Source organism: Dendrobates tinctorius, unplaced genomic scaffold, assembly GCF_039654945.1.
Source record: "Dendrobates tinctorius isolate UK_male_01 unplaced genomic scaffold, ASM3965494v1 ptg000246l, whole genome shotgun sequence".
Classification (NCBI taxonomy): domain Eukaryota; kingdom Metazoa; phylum Chordata; class Amphibia; order Anura; family Dendrobatidae; genus Dendrobates; species Dendrobates tinctorius.
The window spans coordinates 1,860,812-1,885,618 of NW_027361913.1; the positions used below are offsets into that span (position 1 = coordinate 1,860,812).

The 24,807-nt window shown below is 42.1% G+C and overlaps 1 protein-coding gene across 2 annotated transcripts in view; it reads left to right on the top strand.

Moving 5' to 3' along the window:
- ADORA1 (adenosine A1 receptor) overlaps window positions 1–24,807 on the top strand; it is a 226,135-nt gene that overhangs the window by 52,648 nt on the left and 148,680 nt on the right. For both annotated transcript variants that reach the window (XM_073557261.1, XM_073557260.1), the window contains exon 2: window positions 15,340–15,711. In XM_073557261.1, coding sequence (XP_073413362.1) covers window positions 15,377–15,711 — 335 coding nt within the window. In that variant the 5' untranslated portion in view covers window positions 15,340–15,376. The remainder of the gene's footprint in view (window positions 1–15,339; window positions 15,712–24,807) is intronic.

Here is a 24,807-nt window from a genome sequence, read left to right on the forward strand (position 1 = left end):
AGAATGTCGGGATGTCATGGCAGGAAGGTCACCCAGAGAAAATTCCAGGACAGGATCAGCCTTCAAAATACCCCAATGCTTAATAAGGATCTGACACATGTTTGTCCACTGATGGTTAAAGGTGGTGATAAAACAAATAGGACCGTCAGATCCAATATTGCGTTTGCCCTTCTTGCTGTGCAGTAGTGTATTACGCGGAGTTCTCCTTGCTCGATTATACCCATGTCTGATGCTCCTGCCAGTATAACCCCGAGCCCGAAAGCGTTGTTTAAGGTCAGTGGCTTGGGCCTCAAATTGAACATCAGAGGAGCAGATACGCCTCATACTAAGGAACTGTCCGACTGGGACATCCCTAATGGTGGCCGGATGGTGTGCAGATTCCGCATGAATCATTGAGTTAACTGACGTGGGCTTCCTGAAAACGTCTGTCCTGACCCGACGTGTAGAGTCGACCTCCAGGGAGACATCCAGGAAGTCCACTTTGGTATCACTATGGTGATAGGTTATCCGAATGTTAAAAGGGTTAAGGTTAAGATGATTCATGAAATCCTCGAGCTGATGCACCATCCCGTCCCACAACATTAAGATGTCATCAATATATCGAAGCCAGCACAGTACATGGGAGGCGGCCGGCGCGCCCACGTCACCAAAAATGGATCTCTCCCAGGAACCCAGGAAGAGATTGGAGTACGTGGGCGCACAGGCCGCGCCCATCGCTGTGCCACGCCTCTGAAGTTAAAAAATATCTTTGAATACAAGGAAGTTATGGGACAAAACATAGTGCAGCAGCTCGAGGATTAGCTCACACAAAGGGCCATCCAGGTCAGAGGCTCCCAAGAAGAGGCGCTCTGCATCCAAACCATGGGCTTGATCGATGCATGTGTAAAGAGATTCTACATCTGCAACAACAAAAATGGCCTCCTGTTCCACAAGGATACCATCAACCCTCGCCAGTACGTCCGTCGTGTCACGAACAAAGGATGGCAGGGTTTCCATGATAGGTTTCAAATAGACGTCAATGAACTTACAGACTACATCACACAGGCCACCAATCCCTGACACAATGGGACGCCCTGGGGGGTTGAGGGCATCCTTGTGGATTTTAGGTAAGAGGTAAAATGTTGGCACCTTAGGGCTAATAGTAACAAGGCCATCAAGGACCTTTTTTGAAATCATATTAGATTCATAAGCCCTATGTAAGATCTTTTGGAGCTCAATCGAGAAAGAAGCCATAGGATTCGATGTTAATTTAATGTAGGTATTCGAATCCCTAAGCTGCCGAAGGGCTTCTCGTTCATACATTTCACATGGCCAGATAAAGATGTTCCCTCCCTTGTCTACCGATTTAAAAACAATGTCAGGAAGAGCCTGCAACTGGTGGATTGTCTGACGCTGTTTATAGGTTAAATTATCGAACCTCTTTTTAGTGGATAATTTCTTGAAATCATCCGTAACAAGTTTGGTGAAGATCTCTATCGCTGGACTCAGAGACAAGGGAGGGAACTTGGCTGATCTGGGCAATAGTGCTAAAGGGAACCTACTTGTCTGAGGTGCTGCTTGTTCCTCAAATAGATCTTCAAGATTATGTAAGGCTTCCATCTCGAGTTTGCTCAAAGGTGTCAACGTCTGACCACGATTATGTAGTTTTCTCAGCAAAAGTTTTCGAGAAAACAATTGCAAATTTTTCAAAGCTGTAAAAAAGTTGTATTGATTAGTGGGTGAAAAAGAAAGACCACTGCTGAGTACCTCAACCTGTGCCTCAGTCAGAACATGTTGGGAAAGGTTCAATACCTGTAAATTACCATGGGATACAGTCTGGGTAGACCTTCCACCCGACGTCTTGTTCTTTGTGGATTGTCGTGTAACAATACGTTGATTTGGGAGTACACTGGTCGATGGCCCCTAAGTAAAGGCATTGGGGTATTTTGAAGGCTGATTCTGTCCTGGAATCTTCTCTGGGTGACCTTCCTGCCATGACATCCCGACGTTCTAAGAATTTGGGAGATCTACTTGTCAAAAGTCACTACGTCCCTACTATCCGTAATGTCTTTGGTTCTCGTGGTCAAACTCCAGGTTTTGTGCCCCTGTGGTCACTGCCTTGCATGCGCCAATGTTCAGCGGAGTACCACCTGTACTGCTTCGGAAGGCTTGCGTACCGTTGATATTCGCCAACGTATATCCTGTGGAAGTACCAACGTTGTTTACTATGCCACTTGTGGTTGTCCCAGGATATATGTTGGCTTGACTACCAGAGAACTTCGTATACGGGTGCGCGAGCATGTCTGTGACATTGGCGCTGCTAAGGCAGTTTTGGACCCCTTGGAGCTCTAAACAATCCCTTGGCATTTAAAAACCCTTCACAATTGTGATGCTGGATCATGGATCATTTAAAATCCGTGATGTTGATATTCTCCATCTTGGCATCAGAGGGGGCAATGATAAGAAGATCTTGGCCCAGATGGAGACCCGCTGGATTGTTTTACTTGATACCATGGCCCCTAAGGGCCTAAATGAACACCTTAGCTTTGCCCCTTTTTTGTGAGATGTACGGTAGTTCCTAATATGCTATCAGCTTATTTATTGTTGGTTCCAATACTACCAGATGTCCTTGTTTGTAATTTTTGTTTTTATTTTATTATTCTCTTTTCTTCATTTTTCTACCTTTTGTGTGGTTAAAGGACCTCTTCTTTTGATGCATTAGGACCTTTACATCTGAAGTGGCCGCAGAACTAATGAAAAATGCCTCAACTATGGACCTATTGGGACACATTACTTGTCCATATTACATTTTGTTCTATGTGGCCCGATTCTGTTATTCATTCTTATATTTCCTTTTGCGTCATGTGTCCATTGTGATGATTTGTGATCTGTATACTTCTCTTGTATTTTACAATGGTGTCACTGTAGAGGCTACTTTTATTGTACCTGCTTATCATATAATTTATGGCTATTCTGGCGCATTATTATAACTATGCCAGTTTACTTGCTTTTTGTGTTATGTTGCGACCCACTATCATGTTCCCTCCCTTATTTATACATTTCAATTTTGTTACTGAGCAGGACTCTCTAGGTAACATTGTGAATTTGCACCATGCACTTTAGGGCTATTTTTGTACACTATTTAGCCTCTTTGTGATATCCAGGGTGAACCATTGCGGTTGTGCGCGTCCGCGGTGGTGTGCGCCTGAGTGCTCTGGCCGCAGGGCGTCTCTATGTCTCTGTGCACACCGGGATAATTTTATCCCGTTTGTGCATTTGTTGACATGACGCCCGGGCTGTGTGGAGGACCTGGTGCGCACACCGTGCATGCGCCGCTATAACCGCTCCCATTGGTTCCAAGCCCCACGTGACATCTCACATGGGCTATTTAAAGGTCCTACTCCTCACCACTTACTATCCCCTTGAGAAAGCGGCATCAGTGCCTGTGAAACGCGCGTCGTGGGCGGACGTCTGGCTGTGGGGCACTCTCTCTGGCACCTTATTCATCCTGGTAAGCTCAGCTTCTAATATTGGCACATATTTTCTACTTGTTAGTTTAACATGCCTTATTTCTTTGGGTCACTGGACCAGGGCTGTTAATGTTACCGGATTTGGTTGTCAGAAGGGCTGTCCCTCTTTTGGCCTGCATGTTCCTTGGTGCACTATGGTTACTCTATTTCTGATACCTTTTTATATATTTTCTGCACTTTGAATAAAAACGTAAATTTGCTAACCTATTTCCACCGTGTACTCCTTTTTCCTCTGGTGTTGTCCTTTCTCAACTTTGTACAATCACGTCAAATCCACACTGGGCCTGAGACCCTCTGAGTCTGCCTCCTGATATATAGACATAGATTTTTAATGTGTAAACTATGCTATATATATACACCTGTTATCCGGTGATACAGTACCCTTTCTCAACTTTCTACAATCTTGTCAAATCCATACTGGGCCTGAGACCATCTGAGTCTGCCTCCTGACTAGAGATGAGCAGTGTTCGAGTCGACCTGTTCGCCAAGTTAAAATTTCAGCTGTTTTGGGTGGTGTTCGTGTCGTTCATCGAACTCGAACACTTTGCTTAAAATTCGGCTGTTCAAAGTTCCGTTCGAGAACGGTTAGTTCACCAAAAGCGTAACTTCATTTTCACATTAATAATGATTTTCAAAGTTAATAGACTGTTTCATGGCATAGTAGCGGTGTATGGTAGCAAGCGGTGTAATACACCTGTCAAGGAGCTACACCGTGTGTGTTTCTAATTATTTTTTACCGCATCTTGTCCAGAAAATCCTTTTGGGCTTTGTAGCACTGTCTGCTACTCAGCAGAGGAGCCCACCAGTGAACCAAGCTATGCCGCCTGTTTATGTAAGAAATGCGTGCTACTCAGCATAGGAGCCCAGCTGTTAAGCAAGCTACAGCACCTGTGGTTTGGACACTTAATTTTTTCATTTTTTCTGGAATGTCGGTTAGTCCTAATTCCGGAATTCCGGTTGACCTGCACCTACTAGGAAATCCTCGTTCGCGGGAAGAATTGTAATCCCAGATCCCCATCACTAACGGGGTTCAGCGGGTTATCTGCACCTGTAAGCGACACACGCTGGACCTTTCAGTGTAGCGCGCATGCAGCCTCGGACATGTAAGGGCATGACAGACCTGTTATTGATCGATCTCGCGTGCCAGAGCCTCGTGTGTTCCTCTAGTAAGCTTGACGCGTCTTATTCGTTAACGGAATTAAGCTGACAAATCGCTAGCACAACTAAAAACGGACATCCACCACCAACAACAGAAACAACAAAGCTTGCAATCTGTCAATCTTTTCTGTAGCTGGCATGGTTGAGGTTTCCCGGGTGGAGTCGAATTAAGCCGCAGGCTCAACTCCTGGTGGTGCCCTTCTGGACAATCCTTTAAGGTTCAGCTTTGCAACCATACTGCCCCCAGAAACCAAACACTTTACCTTCATGGATGCTGTTCAGAGGTTCGTGAGAATAACGCCGCCCAATCAGCAGTTGGCCTAATTTATGGTGGGAAGTCCGACGGTATATGATCGTCTTCGATTTCAATTTCAGATTTTTACTGTTTTTTGGTATTTTACATTTTTATTCCAGCCTTTCTTGACTTCATAAGGGCATGACATGCCTACAGTGGGGAAAAAAAGTATTTAGTCAGTCAGCAATAGTGCAAGTTCCACCACTTAAAAAGATGAGAGGCGTCTGTAATTTACATCATAGAAACTACCCAAAAGGAAAAAGCAGTCAAAATTCCATAAAATACAAATTTTATTAGATAATGTTTAAAAAATTATAAGGACATACAGTGCATGTTTGGGGAGAGACAGGAAATATGACAACAACATGGTCAAAAAGGACCAACCAAACTGCGAGCATAGCACCAGGAAAAAATTGTGTAGGATATACGCAGATTACCAATAATCGGTCAGGGAAAAATGGCAATCATTAATATGGCAAGGAATGTACAGAGACATCACCAGGAAGAAATTGTGTAGGATGTACGCAGATTACCAATAATCGGTCAGGGAAAAATGGCAACCATTAATATGGCAAGGAGTGTACAAAGACATCACCATGTAGCCCAAGGCTACTGCCCTTTCAAATAAAGGAATTCCCTGCACATAAAGTGCACATAGCATACATAACCGATGCTCAGTAAAGCATCACAAATGGAAGCGAATAGCAATATTCCTATACCTGGAAGCAGTGGTGGCAGTGAGGTGGATCCAGTCCCCGACGCGCGTTTCGGAGTCAGAGGACTCCTTCCTCAGGGGGCAACCCCTGAGGAAGGTGTCCTCTGACTCCGAAACGTGCGTCGGGGACTGGATCCACCTCACTGCCACCACTGCTTCCAGGTATAGGAATATTGCTATTCGCTTCCATTTGTGATGCTTTACTGAGCATCGGTTATGTATGCTATGTGCACTTTATGTGCAGGGAATTCCTTTATTTGAAAGGGCAGTAGCCTTGGGCTACATGGTGATGTCTTTGTACACTCCTTGCCATATTAATGGTTGCCATTTTTCCCTGACCGATTATTGGTAATCTGCGTACATCCTACACAATTTCTTCCTGGTGATGTCTCTGTACATTCCTTGCCATATTAATGATTGCCATTTTTCCCTGACCGATTATTGGTAATCTGCGTATATCCTACACAATTTTTTCCAGATGCTATGCTCGCAGTTTGGTTGGTCCTTTTTGACCATGTTGTTGTCATATTTCCTGTCTCTCCCCAAACATGCACTGTATGTGCTTATAATTTTTTAAACATTATCTAATAATAAAATTTGTATTTTATGGAATTTTGACTGCTTTTTCCTTTTGGGTAGTTTCTATTAAATGTGCAGTGTTCCTTTATTGGTTAGTCTTAATATGTGGATCATGATATACAATATATATTATTGATCATTTTTCTATGGCCGTTTAACCATTGCTTATCCGGCCTCCACATTATTATGTCTTCTACCTATTTATTCTATTAATTTACATCATAGGTAGACCTCAACTATGGGAGACAAACTGAGAAAAAAAAATCCAGAAAATCACATTGTCTGTTTTTTTTTTCATTTTATTTGCATATTATGGTGGAAAATAAGTATTTGGTCAGAAACAAGCAATCAAGATTTCTGGCTCTCACAGACCTGTAACTTCTTCTTTAAGAGTCTCCTCTTTCCTCCACTCATTACCTGTAGTAATGGCACCTGTTTAAACTTGTTATCAGTATAAAAAGACACCTGTGCACACCCTCAAACAGTCTTACTCCAAACTCCACTATGGTGAAGACCAAAGAGCTGTCAAAGGACACCAGAAACAAAATTGTAGCCCTGCACCAGGCTGGGAAGACTGAATCTGCAATAGCCAACCAGCTTGGAGTGAAGAAATCAACTGTGGGAGCAATAATTAGAAAATGGAAGACATACAAGACCACTGATAATCTCCCTCGATCTGGTGCTCCATGCAAAATCCCACCCCGTGGGGTCAGAATGATCACAAGAACGGTGAGCAAAAATCCCAGAACCACGCGGGGGGACCTAGTGAATGAACTGCAGAGAGCTGGGACCAATGTAACAAGGCCTACCATAAGTAACACACTACGCCACCATGGACTCAGATCCTGCAGTGCCAGACGTGTCCCACTGCTTAAGCCTGTACATGTCCGGGCCCGTCTGAAGTTTGCTAGAGAGCATTTGGATGATCCAGAGGAGTTTTGGGAGAATGTCCTATGGTCTGATGAAACCAAACTGGAACTGTTTGGTAGAAACACAACTTGTCGTGTTTGGAGGAAAAAGAATACTGAGTTGCATCCATCAAACACCATACCTACTGTAAAGCATGGTGGTGGAAACATCATGCTTTGGGGCTGTTTCTCTGCAAAGGGGCCAGGACGACTGATCCAGGTACATGAAAGAATGAATGGGGCCATGTATCGTGAGATTTTGAGTGCAAACCTCCTTCCATCAGCAAGGGCATTGAAGATGAAACGTGGCTGGGTCTTTCAACATGACAATGATCCAAAGCACACCGCCAGGGCAACGAAGGAGTGGCTTCGTAAGAAGCATTTCAAGGTCCTGGAGTGGCCTAGCCAGTCTCCAGATCTCAACCCTATAGAAAACCTTTGGAGGGAGTTGAAAGTCCGTGTTGCCAAGCGAAAAGCCAAAAACATCACTGCTCTAGAGGAGATCTGCATGGAGGAATGGGCCAACATACCAACAACAGTGTGTGGCAACCTTGTGAAGACTTACAGAAAACGTTTGACCTCTGTCATTGCCAACAAAGGATATATCACAAAGTATTGAGATGAAATTTTGTTTCTGACCAAATACTTATTTTCCACCATAATATGCAAATAAAATGAAAAAAAAACAGACAATGTGATTTTCTGGATTTTTTTTTCTCAGTTTGTCTCCCATAGTTGAGGTCTACCTATGATGTAAATTACAGACGCCTCTCATCTTTTTAAGTGGTGGAACTTGCACTATTGCTGACTGACTAAATACTTTTTTTCCCCACTGTATATCTGTGTCTCCTCCTCCTCCTTTTACTCCTCCACCTCTTTTCTATATATAGTTGCCGTTTTCCATATGTTATTTTTGTATTCTGAGCATTTTGTCTGCTTTGAGACACCTTTTAAGGTGTTTTGTAATTGTTTTCTATGTGTTTGTATGTGTTTGTGTTTGCCTGCCATTGTTTTCAATGGTGTTCGACGTTGTTCGTCGAATGTTCGACAAACATTCGACGAACTTGCCTCGTGTTCGACGAACCAAAACGAACTGGAACACTAGCGGGGTGGCTCAACACTACTCCTGAATATATAGACGTACATTTTTAATGTTTAAACTATGCTATATATACCTGGTATCTGGTGATACTGTACCCTGCAGATAGGTAGTGTGGCCTCTGTTCTAGCGCTTATCTGAGGTACTCGCAGTACTGAGTTCACTGAAGTTCCCCCTGTTGACTCTCTTTTGGAACTTTCTCGTATGGCAGGCAGCCATAGTCTTTTCCATCTGGCTCACACATGTCGCTGCTGCCTTAGTTGGGAACAGAGCATTTACAGCTGCTACTTCCTCCGGTTTCTGCTGCAGGACCGTCAGTGTCCCTACAAACTCGGAGACCGAAATCCCGACCATGCGCTCCAGCTAGGAGTGAGCCTTAACTCTGCTCATCCTCCAGCTCCCCTTCTCATGTCCACACACTTCGCCTTCCCTTCACAGACTGCCCTAACTTACCTCCTCCCGACCACAGAGAGCAGCTCCTCAGCAGTCAGGTTCAGAGGTAAATTAAGGTTGACAAGCTTAAGTAATAAGAATTGATGTTTTTGGCATTAAAATGGGCACTGTAGGTGTGTTTCCTGTCCTCCACTCACTGCCGACTTTTCTTCCCCATTGACTTGCATTGGGTTTCGTGTGTCAGTCGGCCTTCGACTTTTCACGATAATCGGCCGATTTCGTTCGACCTGACTTTTCAGAAAGTCGGGTTTCATGAAACCTGACTCGACCCAAAAAAAGGCAAAGTCGCTCATCTCTAGTAACAATCTCTTGACACAAAATGATGTGAGATGATTCATTCATACGTGCTCATTCAGGGATTTTTTTTTTCTTTCACTTGTCAGTGGTAATCTTATTTTACAAAGAGAAGATAGCAAAAATCCTTTATACTCAATAACTCCTCTCTCATCTCATTCAGAGGTTCTCATAGACATACATAAAAGGATTCACACAGCCTGCCTATCTTGCACTTTGGATTTGACACCTTAACCTACAGCAGTGTCCACTGACACTCTAAGAACACCAAAGCCAACTTCTTAAACAACAAGAATCAAGAATAACCAAAACAACCAAAAACCACAGCCCTATGCAAAATACAGCCTCATATGGTTTACTGCAAATCCAAAATCAACACTGCACGGAGTCTATCCCAGGGTCTGTGCTACACAGTACACCAGTACACAACCAGTTAGTATATTAGTATATTGCCAGAACAGATTGACAGATAATACAGATGACAATTATTATCTTATTACTCTATTATTCAACTCTCATACGGACATACTCCCTGCTCACTGGTGATGTAGGTTCTTTTGAACCGTGTTGTACAGCCTTACCCAGAGATATGCAGAGATCATTAGAGAGGTTGCAAACGCAAAATCAATGTAAGAATAAATTTTCTCACCTGCTGCAGCTGCTGGATTTTGCAGATTCAACCTCCCAGGAAGCTCCCACATACGGATTCTGAATAGCCTTTTTTCCACAGCCCCACGTTGTGCGCCAAACTGTCGTAGCTGTTTTCGTTCTGACCAAAGTCAGGTCTGCCAGATCACCAGTGAGTCCGAATTAGGAGTTTTACGCCCTTAATTTACAAGCGCTTGGAGACAAAAGAGACTACTCACACGGGCCGTAGGCAAATCACTTTATCTGATGTAATGAAACACAAAACAATCTTTTATACCATTTACAACAATATGTAACTCTATGGAGCTCATGTGGCCCCCACCATCACTTCAGGGTCAAACATTGTTTATAATGTACCCAGAACACGTTGTGGCTGACTATCGAGAACATACATGATAAGAAGCAGGGTCATAAGAATAAGAAAACATAGCAATGAAAGGCAAAAGTCAATTGAAGTATTAAAGGGAGTTAAAGGGATATAAAGGCATACCATTAACCCTTCTATATCAAAAGTAATCACCGAAAAACAGTGTTTAGAAATAATAGAATAGATATATTTTATATACTAGCTGAAGAGCCCGGCGTTGCCCGAGCATAGTAACTAACTGTGGTTAGTTATAACAAATTTTAATGATTATCCTCCATCCCATAGTCCAGTGCTCATATACCCATCAAACATATCTGCCATCCCATAGTCCCGTGCCCATATACCAATCATACATATCCTCCATCCTATAGTCCAGTGCCCATATACCCATCACACATCCTCCATCCCATAGTCCAGTGCCCATATACCCATCACACATCCTCCATCCCATAGTCCCGTGCCCATATACCTATCATACATACTGTATCTTCCATCCCATAGACCCGTCCCCATATACCAATTATGACTTCATCTTCGTCATGGCAACCATTCTGACATCTTCGTCGCCATGGCAATCTATTACGACATCATCATCACCATGGCAACCATTATGACATAACCGTCACCATTGTGACCTATTATGACATCATCATCGCTATGGCAACCGTTATGACATAATCTTCGCCATGGCAACCTTTATGACCCCATCGTCGCCATGGCAACCATTATGACATCATGGTCTATACACACACATACGCACACACATACACTTGTTTCACTCTTTTTTTATATATATAGATATATATATCTATATATCTATATATATATATATTTATGTTTTGAGGATTATTTGGTTTTAAAACCATGTGTACAGTTGTGTTTTACAATGCGATTTTAACATGAGTTTTTACATAGAGAGAACTGCGGTATGTAAAAGGTCATGTTAAAATCGCATCTGCATATGGATTGCATATGCATGTCATACGCATGTCATATGGATGTTCCGTGGAAAAATCGCACATACAGTAAATCGCATTGCACTCACATGACACTTGCATTACACTCGCATAGCACTCATCCGTTTTTTTGGTCAGGAAATCGGACCTTTTTTAATCACAAATGGGTATGAGCCCTTATAAAAATGAACAAGGGCTCGGTTGGGCCTGACTTCTCAACACCACCGAATGACAGCAGGGTAACATAACCTCAAATCCAGTGTCTTTTTTTGGGAGGTCTATTCACATGCATCTCTTCACACCCACTCATGGGTTTACTCTTCCTGATTTTGTCTATTTGCTGTTGTCCTCCTCCTCCTCTTCCTCATCCTCCACTACTATATCACCAGGCTGACCGTTGTCCGTGATGCAACACCCACATAATTTTTTTAAAGGGTGTTTATGATACCTGTAAAACAAATTGGTTATACAGTATGATCATGTATACCCCCAGGGGTAAATGTTTGTCAGCCCATATACTTAGTGCATGGGCATTTACAAGTATAGGCGACCGGCTCCTTTCTAATGGGAACATTTTTTTATGAGGCACTTTTCCACATATCTTCCAAGGGGCATTGGAGTGCCTCCAAATTTTTGGCAGCCCTTGCATTCACTGCATAGGCAACCACTAAAGGAGACCCACTTCTTAATAATGGGAACATTTTTTCATGAGGCCATCCTCTACGTCTCTTCAAAGGGGCATTGGAGTGCCTTCAAATTTTTGGCAGCCCTTGCATTCACTACATAGGCAAACAGTATGGGAGACCCACTTCCTAATAATGGACCTAAGTCCAGATCCTCTTACCTAGCCAAATCAATTCTCATACTTTGCACTGACAAGGACCAGTAGCCCAAAACACTGTGTCTGCAAACTGAGATTCTGATTTGGCTTTTATCCTAAGTCATATTACAAGACTCGTTAAAGGGTTGATTGTGACTTGTAGGATCGCTACTACCAAGAGGTGGCGATATAGAGTTCAAGCCCTCTTTCTCTCTGAAGAGGCAATTTGCGTATCAAGTTTCCCATAGACTTACATTGGGCTCGTTGCACGGGTCAAGCACCCGAACATTTCAATTTGCTCGATCCGGGCAACAAGCACCCGAGCATTTTAGTGCTTGCCCATCACTAATGGATACCAAATATGTCCATGTTATTTACTGATTTGTTATGTCTACTAAAAAGTGTGATTACTGTAATTGCTTTTCATAATTTGTTGGAAAAAAATCTTTTATTTTACTTCTACTATGCAGCTATATAGGAATTACCTGGTATATAGTGATGAATCTCTATGTATCACCGCTATGTCTGTAAAGAAGAATACCATTTAGATCTTTAGACTGTAAAAGGAAATCCACCAATGTTCAGCAGCGAAGCCTTTGGTTCACTGCTAAATTTCCCTCCTATGCATGTGGTTGTGAGTTTGACTCCAGGGACAGAAAATATTGCAATTTATTAGATATATATGAAAGTTTAGAGTCGTGCAGGGGGACTTTCCCCCAACATCCTGATTTGGAGAAGGACAATCTACAATTGGAGAAAGTGGAATGATCGCAATAATGCCTAAGTAACTTGCACATGTGGTATGGGTGCCCCAGAGAAGTTACAACCGGGTGGCTAATATTTCCACAAAATCCCTGTTCACCAATATAACAAACAAATTTAAATAAATGTATATAATTCATTGTGAAAAAAAATCTTGTTTTATTTATGGTACTTCAAAAATGATATCAGATGACTGATTTATAGCCTCAACAACATCTGCAACTGCAGAGCTACAATAGAATGAATACAAGAGCATAAAATAAAAATAATGCGTTAAAAATGAACAAATGAAGATAAACTTCCGCTCCAACCCTCATAATTTCACCGGAAATAGTTTGACTACAAACAGTCTGTTTTACCTGGAACCACAAATATATTTTCTTAAAAGTAACATTTTTTTTTTTTTTTGGGGGGGGGAGAAGCAACTTCTCATTGCAAAGAATTGTTTTACTTTTTCGAGTCCCCTTACTGGACTTGAACCTGTACTGTACTATATAGTTAAAATGATGTCACAGGTTGAACTTGATAGATATACCAGCTTGTCAGCAATGGAGGCCATTAGCTGGTCCCTCGCTGGCATGGTAGTCCTTTGGCATATTGTGTTCATGACGTGAAGGTGCTGAAGGGAAATGGTGTGCAAATGTAAGGTGTCCGAGCGGGATAGTCGTGGACAAGCTGCTGCTTTTGCACGCTCCAGCACCCTATAGGAAAATTGAGTCCCAGTCCTGATGCGCTGTTATGTGTTGGGTGCATCACACTTACTTATGGGCAGTTGGCCTCCACTGGCTCCAGGCTTCCATCTTTGGGAACTGCTGGAAACCATCCATAGTACACAAAATGCTTTATAACTGTCAAACGTTTACTGAGCAGTAACGGTCAATACAGTGAAGCACGTGATATAAGTCGCAACAGGTTAGTCTTTTCCCCAGGTATCGGACATAACTTCAGCCCTAGCACTCGGTCTGGGTAGAGAATACTTTTCCTGCTAACTCCACTAGCACTGGGTATTCTGCTCCACTGAAGGCAGTACACCCGGATTCCATTACCATCCATCTTAGGAAGTCTGTGTCCATCTTTCCCTACAGTACCGCAGGTTTGATGTGCCCAAATGCCCTGATGCCCATCTTCAGGTTCCAGGTCCGGGAGACGGAACCACACAGAATGGTTATATGGTAATCCACTGCCAAGAGTAACAGGCTCATGTTGTCCCTAGCAGCCCCCTGCACTTGACCGCTGCAACCACTTCACAACACTCTTAGACTCAAATGAACTTCCTGTTCTAGTCTCCTGTTTGTACCCAGTCACTTATCCCCTGCCCTGGCTGACTAGGTATTAACCCTGTCACCCCTGAACACTGGATCTTGCAGCCTAAGGGAAATCTGAACATATTAAAGGGAAGACAGTGAACTCTTGTGGCCGGAGTTAACACTGCAGACACATTTCAGATACATAATGTTATTACAATACAATAATGCTTCTGATGTCTTCAGGGGGAAATACAACCTGACCACCTCCTACTCAAGTACACTGGTCATATCTCTATTTAAATGCTGCTGTCACAGTAACTGACAGAAGCATTTAAGTGGTTATGCAGCAGAGATCGGAACAAGCTCCTGAACCATGCTGCTATAGACAGATGCCGGCTGTGATACACAGCCATCATCTGCCCATTATGGAGACGACTCCTCTCCTGAGACCACACCCTGACAAGTGTTAGGTTGTTGGAATAGAAAAGTCTTCAACCTTTGTCTTTATTTATTTAGCAATAACAAATTTCACCGCATCAGCCAGTGAGCTCAGAGATTTGGCTGCAGCACTGTCAACATGAATCACCACTGCAGTCGATCAATTAAGACCAGAACAGCTGTGGAGAAGCCATGCTGAACCCACGCAGCGTAAGTAAAGCCCAGTTTGTTATTTTATAAGTCATTGAGTCTATGAGCTAATAAACATGTTGAGTTTGTCGCACAAACACGAAAGAGCTAAATCAGTCTTTGCATTAGGAGAGGTCTATACATCTAATATAATATTGACAATAATAGAAATCGTAACAAACTATATCATTTTATTCCACATACAGAGCTTGTGATTTTTGTGGCAGGTTATGTGTACAATTTACATGTTTGGTGCATTTTTACACGCGTTTTTGTCACAGAAAAATGCAGCATTTTAGCATTCCAGCTTGGTGAATGAGATTCATGAAATGTCGTGCACATACTGATTACTTTTTACTTGCAGATTTGAAGCAGTTTCAGATCTGCAACATGTCAATTCTTTCAGGTTATGAAGCGCTTTTTGCTCTTTCCAAAAAAAAAACCCCTAATCAACGCATTATAGAAATGTCCCAAGAATTGTGTCTATTTTACGCAGTTTTGGTACAGAAATGTCTGCAGGCACAAATAAAGAACGTTATATGATTTTTGATGTTTGTTAAGTTGTAAAGTGGCTTTTATTGAGAATTTACAATGTTGCATGGCTTGTTAAAAATTATAGACTATGGTATTTGTATAACTAAGTCTAAATGTGGGAATCCAAAACCAAAAATGGGGATGTTCCTCTGATCATTGACTGTTTTAGTGCCAACTGCTTCAAAATAATTCAGCCAGTCTAAAGCTTTGAGGAAGAATAATTGGAAGGGGCTTAGAAAAATCAAAATACAGTTAAGTCTTATTTTAGCCAAACTTAAAGTGACTGTTATTTTTATGCAAGTTGTCACAAATATGTCTAACCATTCCCTACAGCAGACATTCTTTAATCCAAAATCTTAATTTTTCAGGTTCAGGATTGACTTTCGTTTTCTGCACTGAAACAGTATGGGCACCTCTGTCTCGTTAGCAGTCTACATTGTCATCGAAGTGCTGATTGCCCTCATTTCTGTGCTTGGAAATATTCTGGTGATATGGGCTGTGATCGTCAACCAAGCACTTCGAGACACCACGTTCTTCTTCATCGTGTCACTTGCTGTGGCAGATATTGCAGTAGGAGCACTGGTCATCCCTTTAGCCATAATAATTAGTATTGGACTAGAGACTGAATTTTATAGCTGCCTGATGGTGGCCTGTATTGTGTTAATTCTGACCCAGAGCTCTATACTTGCACTGCTTGCCATTGCTGTGGACCGATATCTTCGAGTCAAAATCCCAACAAGGTTAGTGATCTTTTTTTTAATGAAGTCAGAGTTGTTTAACATTTTGGTTTCTAAATGGTGGATTCATGGGGTTGATCATCAGGTCAGTAGGATTCTGAACCTGCTCCACTCTAGCATGTAGAGTTCTGCTGCTGGGAGGAAATGAACTGTATGCCCCCAGCAGCCTCACTCACTCAGTCAAAGGGGTTGTGCCAACTTGCGTCCAGTCACCGCATTGTGTATAGAGAGCCACAGCTGTAACGGTGCCCTGGCACTGACTGACAGCAGGCTCAAATGATGAGCTACTGTAAGTCAGGGCCGGGAGTGCGATTACAGCCGGTGCTCTCTATACACGGAGCAGTGACTGAACCCAAGTCGGCACCACCTCCGTGACTGAAACCCGAATGCTGCTGGGAGGAATAAAATTAATTTTCTCTCAGCAGTATGGGGTCAAAATGCACGTGCTTCGCAGGTTCACAACGCTATTAACCTGCAGATTAACCCCATATCTGCAGAATAATAGATTTTTTTCACGTGAAAGGTTCCCTTTAACTCTTCAGTCATATATACTGTATAATCCTTTCTCTTAAGTGATCCTGTCCAAAAAAACAGAGATTGTCTCTTTAAATCTTTTCACTCTGATGGTTTGTTACAATTTGTGCTACATTTTTGTATTCTTTTAGATTCAATTCTAAATGGAGGATAAGTGTAAGGCTACATTCACACATCCCTGTCATTTTTTTGATCTGTGAGAAACAGTCCTTTCTTATACTCATATACATGCAGCCTATGTTTTGCATCCATTTTGCACCTGTGTTTTTTTTTTTCATCTGTTCTTTAAAAACTGAACTTTTATTTATCTATCAACTCTTACCAATGGATAAATTAAAAACCCATGCAACACTAAAGTACAAAGAATATCTTTCGTGTTTTATATATGGATCCACATAGACTTTAATGGCCAAATCTGATCCACGTGAGGGTTGAGAATAGGACATAGGCCAATTTAGTCAGTAATAGCATTTTACATTCATATTTGTAAGCCAAAACCAGGAGTGGGTAATAAATACAGAAGTGGTGACGTGTTTCTACTATACTTTTCCTCTGAATGTCCCACTCCTGAGTTTGGCTCAAAATTCCTGATGTAAAATAGTGACCAATTACTGAATGTGTGAACGTGGCCTTAATCTGAGTCTAACCTATCAAATGAATGGATTCTTTTGTAAGACAGATGTTTGCTTGGATCACTGAAACTCTACTAATCTTAGGCAGAAAAAAAATGGTCTGCACATGGATGTGTGAATTTAAACTGTTATAAATAAGTCGCCGAGGAGGAAAGCAGGAAAAGGCTAGGCCACCAGGAAACCAGAAAGCTTGGTAACTCAGTGGATTGCAGACCCCTAATCCTAACAACAACAACTAACAGTAGCCGTGGGGCGTACCTACGATGCCCTAGACGCCTCGGCTCAGCCAGAGAACTAACTAAGCTTAAAGCAAGAAAGGTGAAATCTAAACTGCCCGGAGTAGAACCCCAAAGAAATAGATAGCCCCCAAACTTATTGTCGGTGAGACAAGATGAGGCACAAACACAGGCAGAAAATAGACAGAGCAAATGATGGGGCCCAAACTGTCTAGATAGGATAGGAAAGGAAAGACACTGTCTGCAATCATGCAAAAACCCTAAAAAATCCAACACGTCTGATGTACAAAATACACTGAGGTCTCACGACCTCTACCCCACTATATCAGCATTCTGGTGTGAACTGGCAGCAAAGCAAAAAAGACTAATATAACAGGGGATTGAACAAACTGACACAAGCTGTAACATATGGAGCGGGGTCCAGCACTGCAACAGCAGGGAGCACGCTGAACCCTCACAGCAAAGCAGAAAGAGACAAAACCAGATCAGATGCAAAGGATTAGCAAATTAACAACTTAACTGAAAAATGCAGGATCAGGTAGGAGACAGCAGACCTCAAAATGCACAGGAAGAAGCAATCACCAGCAGCAACTGAGGGAAGCCTGCTCACTTATATCCTCCCAGTCAGTAACCCCTGATTTCCAATCATCGTCATCAGGTGGCAGATTTCTGTCAACCCGGCCAGCTCCACTACCTGCAATAACCACCAGAGGGAGCCCCGACTCAGAAGTCAGATCAAGAGAATTCACAACAATAAACTAAAGTTCTATATACATGGAGGAACCAGCGGCACAATACAACTGTCGATGGTTAAACTTTTACAGATCGGCATTTATTTCAATGCCTGTTTATTGAGGCAGACAACAGTAAGTGATGCACAGTGAATAATGTCTACTAGACTATTCTACAACTCTGGCAAAAATTAAGAGACCACTGCAAAATTTTCAGTTTGTCTGATTTTTCTCTTTTAGGTATATTTTTGAGTAAAATGTAAATTGCTCTTTTGTTCGATAAACTACTGACAACATGTCTTCGAATTTCCAAGCACTAAACTTTGTATTTATTTTCAGAAAATGAGAAATGGTCAAAATAACAAAAAATGCAGTGCTTACAGACCTCAAATAACAAGTTCATAATCATTTAGAAACAATAATACTAATTTTTTAACTCAGAGTTCAGAAATCAATATTTTGTGGAAAAACCATGATTTTTAATCACAGCTTTCATGCGTCTTGGCATGCGTTCCACCAGTCTTTCACACTGCTTTTGGGTGACCTTATGCCACTCCTGGTACAAAAATTTAAGCAGTTCTTCTTTGTTTGATGGCTTGTGACTATCCATCTTCCGCTTTATCACACTCCAGAGGTTTTCAATGGGGTTCAGGTCTGGAGATTCGGCTGGCCATGACAGGGATTTGATGTGGTGTTCCTTCATCCACCCATTTATTGACATAGCTGTGTGACATGGCGCATTGTCCTACTGGGAAAACCAGTCCTCAGAGTTGGGGAACATTGCCTAAGCAGAAGGAATCAACTGTTTTTCAAGGATAACCTAGTATGCGGCTTGATTCATATGTCATTTGCAAAGATTAACCTGCCCATTCCAGCCTTGCTGAAGCATCCCCAGATCATCACCGATCCTCCACTAAATTTCATAGTGGGTGCAAGACATTGTGGCTTGTATGCCTCTCCCAGTCTCTGTCTAACCATAAGACGTCCAGGTGTTGGGGCAAGCTAAAAATTAGATTCATTTGAAAAGATTACCTTACTCCAGTCCTCTATGGTCCAATCCTTATGGTCTTTGGCAAACTTCAGCCTGGCTCTCCTTTGCTTCTCATTGATGAAAGGTTTTTATCTATCTTTACATGACTTGAGCCCTGCCTCTAGGAGCCTGTTACGAACTGTTCTTGCCGTGCACTTCACCCCAGCTGCCATTTGCCATTCCTTTTGTAGGTCACTTGATATTATCCTACGGTTGCTGAGTGACATTCGAATAAGATGATGGTCATCCCGGTCAGTGGAGTGTCGTTTTCGCCCTCTGCCGGTCTGTAGCTTTGTTGTCTCCAATGTCTGCAGCTTGACCTTGTTGTAATGGACTGTCATCTTAGAAATTTTAAGGATGGATGCAACATGACGCTCACTGTATCCCTCTGCTAGTAAAGCCAGAATTGAGCCCTTCTTTTCCTCATTCAAGACTTTTCAACTCCTTTGGCATGGATAAAAGTTATTTTTTCATTCCCATTACTTTTGGGATATTACTAGCACTTGTTTTGCCATCCAGTTTGTCCTTTTGCAAGAGGATTGTGAACACTACAGCAGGGTTTTTATATACTTTCCTTTGTTAAATGTGTTTTGGTTCAGGTGATCACACTGTTCACCTAATCAGAAGCACATTAAGTAGAATGAGGTGTATTCTGGTTGGAATTCAACTGGAATGGAATGGCTTTCAGAGATGTAGAGAAGCTGATTTTTATAAAACTGTGCAGTGGTCTCTTAATTTTTGCCAGAGCTGTATATATTTTCTCACACATCAGAGGAGAGAGAAATATTGTCCCCCCGATTACCCACGGTACCTCTGGTGTCCCTGCAACCCCCGATGAAGTCTCCCAAGCCACCGGCGTCTTCTTCCGAGAGAAAATGGCGTGCACATGCACAGTGTGCCCGCCGAAATCTGCCAGCCAGCAACAATAGGAAAGTTTTCCTATTGATCCATTTTGATCACTGTGATAGACCCTATCACAGTGATCAAAATAAATAAAATAGTAAATCAAACCCCCCTTTATCACCCCTTTAGTTAGGTAAAAATAATGAAATTAAAAAAAGGATTGATTTAATTCCTTTTTTTCCATTAGGATTAGAGCTGAGCTAAAGTGAGTTGGGCTAAAGTGATAAAGTGAGTTGGGCTAAAGTGAGGGTTAGGGTTGGGCTAAAGCTAGGGTTGGGCTAAAGCTATGGTTGTGGTCATGGTTGGGATTATAGTTAGGGCTGTGGTTAGGGTTGTGGTTAGAGTTGTGAATAGGGGTAGGGGTGTATTGGGGTTTGGGTTGTGGTTAGGGTTATGGTTAGGGTTGGGATTAGGGTTAGGGATGTGTTGTGGTTAGGGTTGGAGTTAGAATTGGGGGTTCCACTGTTTAGGTACATCAGAGGGTCTCCAAACGTGACATGGCGCCACCATTGATTCCAGCCAATTTTGCATTCAAAAAGTCAAATGGTGCTCCCTCCCTTCTGAGCCCTGCCATGCACCCAAACAACAAATTTCGTCTTCCTTTTTTTCCTGATACCCTTGTGAAAATCAAAAAATTGGTTCCAAACTAAATTTTCTGTGAAAAAAGTGAAATGTTCATTTTTTCCTTCCACATTGCTTTAGTTCTCATGAAGCACCTGAAGGGTTAATAAACTTCTTGAATGTGGTTTTATGCACCTTAAGCTGTGCAGTTTTTAGAATGGTGTCACTTTTCGGTATTTTCTGTTACATTGACCCCCAAACTCACTTCAAATGTGAGGTGGTCCCTAAAAAAAAGGTTTTGTAAATTTTGTTGGAAAAGTGAGAAATCACTGGTCAACATTTAACACTTATAATGTCCTAATAAAAAATTAGATTTCCAAAATTGTGCTGATGTAAAGTAGACATGTATGAAATGTTATTTATTAACTATTTTGTGTGACCCCACTCTCTGATTTATGTGTACAAAAATTAAAATGTAAAATTTGTAAAATTTTTGCCAAATTTCTATTCTTTCATAAATAAAAGCAAGTTTTAGTGAATAAATTTTACCACTAATATGATGTACAATATGTCACGAAAAACATTCTCAGAATCAGCGGGATACGTTGAAGCATTCTAGAGCTATAACCTTAAGTGTTATACCCAAAAACCCACTGGTCTGCATACTGGGATATGTGGAGGAAATTGAAATAGTTAATAGTGCAAAGCTTGCTATAGCCAGACTACTATATGTAGCAAGGAAGCTGATTGCGAGGAACTGGATCAGGAAAGAACCACCTTCAGGGAAAGAGTTTGTGAAACAGGTGTCTTGTATCATCCAGCTGGAGGAATGGATATATGCTAAAAGAGGCAATTCTAAAACATATGAGAGGTTGTGGAATCCCTGGTTACAATACGGTACAGTTAACTGATGGGAATGTGCTATATTTTACAATGCTGGTGTTGTAGATAAACCATTAATACCCGAACATAGGAACATTTCTGTTTTGTATGGTTTGATTGACAATATGGGTAAAGAGGATGACTAATGGTAAATTACGGTGTAAGAGGAATCTTATGGAGAAAAGAGTTATATACTGTATGCTGTCTACATGGGGGGGATGAGAGGGGGGAATAGGGTTGTTCAATTTGTAAATCTATTGTTTGTGGAAGATTTACTGTATATTCTGTATTTTGAATTCTTATTAATAAAAATCTATTTGATAAAAAAAAAAAAGCTATAACCTTAAAAAGTGACAGTGGTCAGAATTGTAAAAATTGGCTTGGTCATTAAGTACCAAATTGGCTCTGTCACTTAAGGGGTTAAATTGATTTTTCTACAATTATACCCATTTTTATCCACTGCGATTAGATAGTGGTTGCTTGTCTCCGCCAGGCTGCTGGTTTTTTCTAGGCTCTCTGTCCTTTTTGTAACTTTTAAAAAAGTGTGCAACATTTTTGATTATATCAATAGACTTTGATATCTCTTATGCCTATTGTATAGCACTCCCTTTTCTTAGGATGTATATGCTAGTGGAGTGTACGAATTATCCATCACTTACAAGACCATATGGGGGAACATTGATGCATTGTTCTAAAACATTCCCAACCTTTTTTGAGACTCTGCCACTCTGTGAGTATATTTCAGTAGTGAATGTTGCTGAGTGAAACATGTAAACTGCCATTGTAGCAACCAGTGCGTTATAATGCCCAGTACATTGTAGTGACCAGTACATTATGACCAGCTCATGCTTCTCTATACACTCTAGACACTCACCTGTGAATTAGGAGAGCTCTCATCACTACAGAAATGCCAAACATGTGGATGCTAAATGTGGTTTAGACACACTGGGGCTTAGAAGGGAGGGGGGCATTTGGATCTGGGAGTGCAGAATTTGCTCTATTTCTTTTGGGGGCAAGGGCCATTTCGCGTTTCCAAAGCCTTTGTACTACCAGTAACGTGGAAGTCCCCTATATTTCCATTGATAGATGACTGACCTGAGTGGGGTTTTCTTTGTGGATTAAATTGAAGCTTTTATTGGAAACATTTTACATAACATTTAGGATCACATTTATCTGGCGCTCTACGCTGAACATATACTTTGGGGTTTCCATCTAAATCTCCGAGTTACATGACAGATGAAACCCCAAAGGGATCAATGCACTATAATAAGGCAGCAGAGTTATTCTGGACTCCATCTGGCCTCTTTTCAGTGTTGTCCTTCTTTTGAGAAGTGCACAAAACTGTGGTTGACCGTGTTTTTATGCTCACCTAAAAAGACAGACACCTCCAGATCACAGGTCTTATGATGTCCGCAGTGCCTCCATAGGAAATCCTCCTCCAGGGGTCTGTCTGAATCACGTATTTCAGAGAATTACACAGAAACCCCTGTGCAAGCTCAGGATAAATATGCACTAAGTCTTAATGCAGTCTTTGGGAGACGATCACATCTCGTTGTGCTAATGGGAAACAGACAGGAAGCTCACTCCCTGTGCGATGCTCTTTGATGTCGCTGCCACTATTGACAGTGGCATCAGAGGGGTTAAACATTTACGATCGGTGTTTGCACTGATTGTGGGCATTGCTGCCGGGTGTCACCTCTCACATAGAACTGACACCCACACCTGATTGCGGCAGCTCTCAACGTGAGCCCGTGTGATCGCAGTGCCATACATATACTTGTCTTTGCAAGAATGCAGCTCCTGCAGAGCAGTATATGTATACCACATGTTGGGAAGGGTGTAAAGACTAATCTTCTTTTTAATTCTGATTTCATAAATCAATCGTCTACATTAGAGTTGAGCGACTTTTGCTTTTTTAGGGTCGCGTTTCGTTTCGTGAAACCCGACTTTTCCAAAAGTCGGGTCGAGCAAGATCGTCCGATTATAGGGAAAAGTCGGGGTCGTCCCGAAACACGAAACCCAATGTAAATCAATGGGGAATAAAAGTCGGCAGTGAGAGGAGGACAGGAAACACACCTACAGTGCCCATTTGAATGACAAAAGCATCAATTCTTCTTACTTAAGCTTGTCAACCTTAATTAACTTCATAATACAAGTTACGCACTGAAAAATGGGGGTTATTTGGCTAAATTTGTGAGGGGGGGAGGGCTGGCTGCAGGTTTTCATGTGCCCTGGGCGAAAGAGCGCCCCTTTAACACATACCACAACTCATCATGCTCCGATACGGCAGAGAAATAGCGGTATAGTACAATGAAAAATACCTCACTTTTTACATCTCATGACGAGGCCCATCTATTTCTCCATACAAAATCATTGGTCCCATATAATGTTTGAAACAGTATATGATGAGCTCCACATAATGCTACAGTATATGTTGGTCCCCATGGATTAAGCTCCACTGTCTTATGGGCCCAAATAATGCTCCAAACATAATGGGCCCCATTTCTAATGCTCTAGTGTATAATGGGCCCTGTAAATGCTGCTCCAGTGTCTGGTGTCCACCTTTGGAATGTTCCAGTGTATGGTGGGCCCCATCTATCATTCTCCAGAGTATAGTGCTCCCCAAAAATTGCTGTCCCAACATAGAAAACAATCAAATAAGTCTCCTCGCTAGGGAATCCCTGTACTTGTCTGGACAGGTGATGTAGCTTGCTTAACAGCTCGCCAGCCGTTCTCACGCCCAGTATGGATTGCACGTGATTGCACAAAGGTTAGAAAGGGTACCGTATCCCTGGATAACATGTATGGATAGCGTACACATTCAAAATATGTGTCTATACAGCATGAGGCAGGCTCAGACGGTGTTAGGCCCAGTATGGATTGCACGTCATTGCACAAAGGTTAGAAGGGGTACCGTATCCCCGGATAACATGAATGGATAGCGTACACATTCAAAATATATGTCTATACAGCATGAGGCAGGCTCAGACGGTGTTAGGCCCAGTATGGATTGCACGTCATTGCACAAAGGTTAGAAGGGGTACCGTATCCCCGGATAACATGTATGGATAGCGTACACATTCAAAATATATGTCTATACAGCATGAGGCAGGCTCAGACGGTGTTAGGCCCAGTATGGATTGCACGTCATTGCACAAAGGTTAGAAGGGGTACCGTATCCCCGGATAACATGTATGGATAGCGTACACATTCAAAATATATGTCTATACAGCATGAGGCAGGCTCAGACGGTGTTAGGCCCAGTATGGATTGCACGTCATTGCACAAAGGTTAGAAGGGGTACCGTATCCCCGGATAACATGTATGGATAGCGTACACATTCAAAATATATGTCTATACAGCATGAGGCAGGCTCAGACGGTGTTAGGCCCAGTATGGATTGCACGTCATTGCACAAAGGTTAGAAAGGGTACCGTATCCCTGGATAACATGTATGGATAGCGTACACATTCAAAATATATGTCTATACAGCATGAGGCAGGCTGAGACGGTGTTAGGCACAGTATGGATTGCACGTCATTGCACAAAGGTTAGAAGGGGTACCGTATCCCCGGATAACATGTATGGAT